Raw genomic sequence first — 8387 nt, forward strand, 5'->3', positions numbered from 1 at the left:
ACAGGGAGAAAACAGCACCTACAGTAGGTGATTGCAGCCACAAAAGTGCCATAGAGCTGCATCATCGTTCCTTATATGCTGCCAAACACTACAAATAACTTATTTTAGCTACTGATTTCCTCATTCATCACTCAGCTGGAACTGTGTGTTCCTCCCACCTGCCTGGTCAAGCAGAAGTTGGGGTGGCTAATTGGCTCAAAATTTTTGACAGAAAGAACCCACCAGGTGAGGAAAAGAATCACAGCACATTCTTGGCTGGGTTGAAATTCTTTGGGGTTTTGTCCTTGTTTTGGTTTTTTTGTGTTTTTTTTTCTTTTCCAGAAGAACAGATTAAAAAAAAGTAGTATCACAGCATCAAAGCCTGTTGCACAGACATAAGAAATCTTGATTAAAGTATTTTACTCTCAGATTTTCTAAGTGCTGAGTACAAGCTTGCAGTTTGAATTATGATTTTTAGTAATTGTCTTACGTTTTAAAGAAGCAAACAAAAATAAAATTGAAATTCTGTACCTACACAGGCAAAAAGTAAACCTGGAATTGTTAGATGTGCTTTGCCATCTCCAGAATTTTCAGCTTTGTAGGAAGCTGCCAGCAGCGACAGGCTGCCACCCTTCAGAGAGATGGACTAGAGGGGCTAATTGGCACTAGAGGGAGGTGAAAATCCTTGCCAGCTGTTTTCACAGATAGTTCCTGACAGCAAAGGAGCAACGTGCTGTTTGGACAAATTCTGGAATCTCAAGCTTTGCCCTGGCCTGTGAAGTGTATTGTCAAGACCAAACCTTTCCTCCAATCTCCTTTAGTCTTGCATTGTGTCTGTTCTCTGCTGTGGCATTGCTCTCCTTTATGATCCATTTCAACAATATCTTCCAAAATTTTCCATGGTTCATCACAGCCTTTGTGTAGCAATTCAAAAATTCACTTTTTGAAAGTGAAGGACAGAAAAAATTTAATTTATGTGGTATTCAGACTCCATACTAGCAAGACTGAATCAACAATGGCCAGACCTCTGCAAATTGCAAAATATCACTGTTGGTGCTCTAAGATATTCAAGTGCTGAAGCAGACCATGCTGTGCTGCATGTCTTTTTTGGTTTTTTCTTTAATTAAAAAAACCTAAACAAAACAAAAGTAAAAAAAGAGGAACTCTGGCATAAGGCATGTACAGGCTGTTTTGGGACTCTCACCATTTTTTGAAACTGAAAGGACAAAATGCTTTGGAAACCATAGTTTGTGGTTCAGTCATTCAGGCAGCTGTTCCAGAGGGCTAACATGCTTTGCCATGTACCAGAGCAGTTCCAGAGACAAAGAGCCATTCAGAAAAGCTTACCATATCAGAAACCCTACTGTTAGATCCAGTTAAAATAGCTTTTTTACTAGGAATTAGTGAAAATGAAGAAATAGAACATTTAAGTGCATACATCCATCACAGCATTTTTAATCTACAAGACAAATATAGGCTCTTGTCCAACAAAATATCAGTCTAAGATTTTTATTCCAGTAGCTTGGTCTACAGAAATTGCTTTTAATCACAGAGGCTTTATCCTTTGAGCAGAAGGCTGTGGTTTGTCTTCTCGAAGCTCAGGAGCCTGCTTTTGCCACTGGATTATTGCAGTTATTCCTAAGTAGGCCCAGGAGCAACAGGCTATATCTTTGTTGGAACACTACTGTAATTTGCTTTATGATGGGGGAAGGAGCATGGGTTGCTTTGTGCCATGTGTAGGATGATGCTGTTGTTTCTCTATCAGCATTTTCCAAACTTCTGCTTGAAGAGTAAAGAGTCAGACACGCCTTATGAAACACACTTTCTATACAAGTAGCACATAATATACCGTATTTGGCTCTGGTTTAGAACCATTGCCATTCTGTGATGGCTGCAATGGGGTCTCAGATGCACACTCATGCATGTAGCACAATGGAGGGTTGGGAGCACAGTGGCACCCAAACCTGTTATTCATAATAATTGTATTTTTTTTTTTATGAAGCAAATACTGAGAAAACAAGGTTATTTAGCTATTTGGTTCTTTCTTAATCCCTAAGATGCCTGTCCATTTGAACACCTGTTGCATGGCCCTTCACAGGGATTTTGCTCTCTGCGTGCAAGTGCTTGGAGACCGGCTTTGCCATGGCCTAAAGGGCCTGTGATTTGTGCCAGCTTGAAGGTTTATACCAAACTTTTGTGTTGTTGCTCTGCCACTGCATGCCGCTGCCAAGACAGAGCGGCACAGAGAGAGCAGAGCAAGCTGAATGAGATCTGTGAGGAGCAGAGCCCAGCCCAGCAAGGCAGGAGCCAGCCGCCACTTTGATACATGATGGCAACGCCAAGCAGTGCTATTTCCATTGTCAGGCTATAAAGTACCTATGGCTACTACTTGCAAACAGGCTTTCTTCCCAAAGCAGGAGCCTTAAAGTGTTTACTCCTGGATGTTACTGTGCACGGAATGGTAGCATCCGAAATGCTTATGCAGGGGGAAAATTAGGCCATGTGCAGCCAGATGTCCTATGCTTACAATCACAAATCCAAACTCAGGGGCAAACACCTTGTTATTTTCCCTGTGATCTAATTTAAAAATGCTAACAGGTATGTTTTTAATATTTTGGCTTGATTTTAAAACCTTTTGCTTACATTTTAGCATGGAATGTTACAAATGTATAACTGTGCACAACAGTTTGGACCAAAAGTAAGAAATCAATGTACACATCAGGACAACAATGACATAGAAGGAGTTCATCTGGCATCACACTGCTTCTCTTAGCACAGGTATTTAGGACATGCTGAGTGGCTTGACTGGGTGCTACTCTCTAGAGCAGAGTTGTTAGTCACAGAAGCGTTTCTCTAGGCAGCACAATTCATCTCTTGCAGCACTGAATACTGGCCACAATGGCCAATGTGTGGTAGGACAAACTGCACAGTTTCTTTTATGTCTTCAAGGAAGAGTATGAGGTTTCACACAGGAATCAGCTGGTTGATTGCCACAAGTATTTGCATTAAACTTTCCAAAGGCGTCCACACTGTTTACTGGGGAAAAAGAAAAAAAAATCTGATTTAGAGGAAACAACAACAAATGGTGTTTAGCAACAGACACCATTCAGCAGGTCATTTTCTTTGCAAACATTCAAAGCACGCTGTGAATTTGACTGCAGGTTGCAGTTAAGTGAAGTACAGAGTACACACTGCCCTGATGTGTAAATCATGCTGATCTGATGGCTCAGGGAGACTTGCTCTGCTGCCATCACCAGAGCCCAGTCTCAAGGAATCCCTCATGTTCATCCACATTGCTCAGGCACAAGTGAATTCCCCTGCATGCTGGACTTCTACAAACAGTTACGTGCTTAAATTTAAGCACAAGGTAAACCAGTTGTATATGCTGAGATTGCTCATACAAGTAGTTCCATAGCAGCATCAATGGGGGCCCAATAGCCACACTCAGTAGAATGGCTGAACATCTTTACTCAGGCGTGCTCTGAGCATCAGTTTAGGGCTTTATCTGAGGATTTAATCCATTACTACTTCCTCTATCCCTTCACCAAATAATCAGTTAATTAAAAAAAAATGTTAACTAGATAGTGATTTGATTCTCACGTCAACATTCTTTTAATTTCATTTTCTTTGCCTTGAATTCCTTAAAACGTATGATGTGTTGAATGCAAAGTCAGAGTTGAGCTTCACACTCCAAAGTGTTTACAATCAAAACACCAAAAAAAAAAAAGAAAAAAAAAAGAAGAAATAAGTATTTCCTGACTAGGAGTGCAATGTGGTTCTAGACTTGTAAATTGGTCAAATGACAGGCAGTAATCTTCCAGCACCAAATAGTAAAATATTTCATAAATCATTTTCCCCCTACCAACAAGATCAAATTGAAACTCAATGAGAGGCCCTTTTGTAAACTTGTATTGCTATACTCATAAAAAGTAATTTTTTTGTCAAGAGTCCAAGCAGTTTAAGCAGAATTGAGTGAACCTGTACACTAGTAGGAGATTAATCTATTTTTTCATCTGTTTTCAATTTGCTGCGCCAAAGATGTTTCCTACAGCTTGCCTTCCCTGCCACCCCCACCCTTTTCAGTTACCGTCTCTGCCTTCATTAATTGGCTATAGAGGGTATTTGTTGTCTAAACCAAAATCTGGAATAGCAACAATTTGTAGGGTTTGTCAGATGTTTACAAGGGAAAAAAAAAAATATTCCTAACTCAATTGCCTTCTCTATGCCACAGCATTTATATGTTCCAGAGCAGAAAGAACTTCTTGGTTATTTGGTTTTCTGATGTGGCACCCTCAGGAACTCTTAGCTTTCAATTCAAGCAAAAATAAAAACCTTGAGAGGCACATGCTTGCAACTTTTCTGACAATAAAATAATAAATAAAGCCACATGAGAAAGACGCTAGCAAAATAGAAAGAATATTCAGTATTTTTCATTAGCACAAATTGCAAGTGCAGAGAGACTAATAATGAAAAAATTTATTTAAAATGAAACAGTCCAGGGGGCTATTGCTTTATTGTATAGAACAATAATCCAGAAGTCCAGTAGCCACATATAATTTAAACCAAATATCCAAAGGACATTTTTTGCTTGGAAGAAAGCTACAACTCTCAGGTCTTTATCCAGTTTGCATGGGACTAAGATAAAGCTATAAATAAACACACACTGTGACAATTTATATAGGATTTGCTCCCAGAAAACCACATGCTGCAATTGTACTGTGTACCTTTAGGGCTCTTTAGCAACTTCTTCAGTTGTCTTCTCCTCCTCAGAAACTGCAAATGGAGACAAAACACCAATGAGAAACACTGGAAATTATTTGTTCAGTGGCAAATAGTCAACTAAGTTGTTTCCCTTAGTCCAAAGGATCCTTGGACTAAAGGGATAGAATTTACAAAGCTATATTAGGTATGCAGACATTTTTCCTTTTAGCTTTTTAATTCTAATTTTAAAGAGTTTAGAGGCCAGATCTAAACTCTAAACTCCTGCTTAAATCTCAACAGTGGTGATTCTAATACACATTTTTCTTTGCATTCAATTACATCATTCAACTTCAAAAGCAATACCAGATTGTTTATAGTTGCATCAAAGCACTGCAAGTTTTATTCATACCACATGCACTATATTTTTCTTTACACCAATGCAATTTAGGAAAATTCCGTCTTTCAAATCAAGACAGATGTTGATAAAATGTGTTGTATGCAGCACAAGGGGAATTTTTTGTTTTTAATGAAGTTCACATCTTGCACTTACTGAGCAGGGCGCTGAGCTCACCACACTGCCGTGATCAAATTTAGCAACATCCTTCTACTGCACCACAGATAATTTGAAAATTGGATTTTCTGCTAAGGCTGTGATGCCAAACACAGCCATCATGGGCAGCCCCACAGCATCACTTGAGTTCTGCATGCTCTTGCAGCTGGTTCAGTGCACACAGCTGCCAGCACTTCACAGACACAAACATCCCAGACCCAGCTGGACTCTTGCACCCCCTGAAGTTCACCACAACTCCTCAGCATCGTTGTCCTGGCTCTTTGAGTCAGAGATCTCTTGAGCTGCTGAGGCTGCTCCTTCCTTGTCACTGTCTAAGTTTTCCTCATGGGCAGAAGAAGGTGCAACATCCAAGACTTTATTCACAGTTTCTATGAATCAAATTAGAAAGATACTTGTCTTCTCTTTCCATTCACCATCATAAATGAGGGTGGGTAACCAAGGCTCACAAAGCATGAAGTACCTGCCCAACATATACGCTTGAAGTAGCTGAACACAACAGGATCGATCAGATGATTCAATTTTATCATGGAAATAAAACTTTGCAAATGGAATTCCAGGGAAAGTCTGCCTCTTTCCAACCCTGGAGCAGAAACCTATAAACTGGAACTATTTTCATGTATATAGACATAGGCAAATAGTTTCTAATGTATAAATTATCTCTTGCAGATACTGTTGCTTTGTTTTCTGATTTCTGTCTAATTCATAGGACATTACATCTACAGTCCACGTAACCTTGGAAAGACATCATGGGTAGTTTTAAAGTAAAAATATTCTAGCATCAGGCTGAAGATTCAGGCTGCAATGGCCAACTGGCCATTTTTCAATACTCCTTTAAGCATAAAGCAATCTGTCTCTATAAATAAAGCCTGTAACAGGTAACATTTAGTAGTAGGCAGTCTCTATACAGAGAACACATCACCCAGCAGTTGCATGTTAAATTTTACTTGAGTAAATTCTCTCGTATCCTGTTCTTCGTCCTGTCAGAGGCCTCCATCTTCACACTCTTTAACTGCTCAGTAGGAGGTTTGTCTCTTTCTTGATTCATCCTGTACTAAGCTACATGTCTATTAAAAACAGTAAGGAAACAGCTGCTTTAGGAGTTCAATAAATGCAGCCAATAGGAGTTTTACAGAGCTAGCATCCCATATATCTCCCCTTATCTATCCCCATATCTATCCCCAAATATCACCTTACAGCTAGTTAAATGCAGCATATTCTGAACATCAATTATTTCACTTTACTTTTCAGAATGCTTTCTGGATTTTGAAGAAGCAACAGAAAAAGGAATGCTCAGGGATTGGCACTTTTGCCTTTATAGGAAAAAGCTATGCAATAGAAATTGTACATTTGAAATTTTGGAACTTTAGATAGTTTACAGCAGGCAATACTTGATGTAATGCCATGTATTCACTATGGTAACAAGCTGCTAGGTTTCAGTTTGTAACATCATACATGCAGCTTATATTACCAAAAGTTCTTTCTCTGGCTGATAGTATTTAATATTTTTTTTCCTTGTGAGTATTTTAATTTCTTTTGCACTAAGAAGAGTAGATCAGTAGGCAACTAGAGGGAGCACCATGGTCTTTTCTGCTTTTTAACAAAGCCTCATTTCCTTTGGATGGGAATTGTGTTTATTTGTCTTCTACACGAATACCTGCCTTAAAACCAAACATTAACCACTTGTACTGAAAAAATTGTCTCTGGCCTGAATTATTCCTTATGGCAATCAGAAAGGCAATCTAATGCAAAAAATTTGGATTCCTCCCAAGGTGTTCATCCATGTCTCCGTGGAGTAGCTGTCACTGCCTAAAATACAAAGGGTCTTGTGGCAGGCATTGCATTTTGAAAACCTGGGTCTGTAGAATGGGTGTAGTATGTTTATATACAAAATTGCCCTTGGTTAGGGCACAGTCTTGTATCTGAGTGGCTTTCCCATCCATTCCTTGAGCACATGTGGCTGGAGCCCCCTTCCAGGTGCCACAGGTCTTTAGGAGAAGAGGAACGTGGCAGCAGCTGCTGGTGCCAGTGTCCATGCTCTGGGCAGCTTGCACTGGGTCATCCTTCAGGCCTTATCTCTGGCAAAGTCTCAGAGTGCCTGATGAAGATCTCGGCTCTTTGACATATTGCATGCTGTCCAAGTGTCTTCTAGTGTTTTGGATTAGGAAACAGTCTCCAGCCTCCTGATGGCTACCCTGAGCGTTCATTTGACACCAGCACAAATCTCCGCCTGTTTTTGGGTGGTTTGGGCACGTCTTGGACCAAACGCTCTGTATTCCATTCACAAGGCCAGCACATTCCTCTGTCCAAGGGAATTGCTGCCATGCCAGGGCAAAGCCAGATTAATGATGCCCTGGCAAGCTGAGAATGAACCCCCTGCCTATCTCAGATTTGGGACTGTCACATGGGGTCCTTCTGCATGAGGAACATCAGACAAACTGCCTGAGCCCTCACTGCTCAGCTGGTGGCACAAAGTGTGACAGAATTTAGGCATTTCTCCTTTGTGTTTCCCTGTTTCCCAGTGCTATTCACACCCTCTCTCTATTTTTTTTTAATCTGCATGCATTTCATATTTTTTCAATCCAGTTTAATCTCTTGCAATTGCTCCATGTAAAATCCTGCAGTAACACCCTATTTCATACATGATACTTTAATCTCTGCCTGGTACAATGGTGACTCATTTTCCATAATCCTTGGATGCAGGATTTTCTGTCTGTTCAATTATTGTTAATAAGCCTTTCATGAACTCTGCAGCAAATAATGGATGTAGCTAAAATTACTCCTAACTTTTGTTAGTTCAAACACTAAACTATTTAGCTTCTTTATTTTTTCAAAATATTTGTAGAGGAGTTACAGCATCTTCACTTGGTTCTGTGTTGTTTCCTGAATGATGATTAGTTTGAACACCTGAAGTCCCTGAATCTCTTCGTGCAGTGATGATTATGATCCATTTTGTCTACTTATGCCAGATTTCTTACAATTTCCACAGGCTGTAAGTGGACAAAACAATCTGAATTGTGCAACTGCTTCTCTGCAATGAGGACACATGGTATTTAATGTTACGCTTTCCATTGAATGCCCAGCTGCTGTATTGTCCTTATAGAACAATACCACTCCAGCTCCTTGACATCTTTACCAA

General features: G+C 39.9%; 1 protein-coding gene across 1 annotated transcript in view; it reads right to left on the reverse strand.

The window, feature by feature from the left end:
* Positions 1 to 1449: 1449 nt before the first annotated feature.
* The window catches only part of MGARP (mitochondria localized glutamic acid rich protein), a 23903-nt gene continuing 16965 nt past the window's right edge, over positions 1450 to 8387 (reverse strand). The window contains exons 5-6 of the mRNA XM_031062599.1: positions 4704 to 4752; positions 1450 to 3015 (exon numbers count right to left, since the gene is read on the reverse strand). Of these exons, the coding sequence (XP_030918459.1) occupies positions 4706 to 4752 (47 nt within the window). The 3' untranslated portion in view covers positions 1450 to 3015; positions 4704 to 4705. The remainder of the gene's footprint in view (positions 3016 to 4703; positions 4753 to 8387) is intronic.

The sequence above is a fragment of the Geospiza fortis genome, unplaced genomic scaffold (assembly GCF_000277835.1).
Source record: "Geospiza fortis unplaced genomic scaffold, GeoFor_1.0 scaffold35, whole genome shotgun sequence".
Classification (NCBI taxonomy): Eukaryota; Metazoa; Chordata; class Aves; order Passeriformes; family Thraupidae; genus Geospiza; species Geospiza fortis.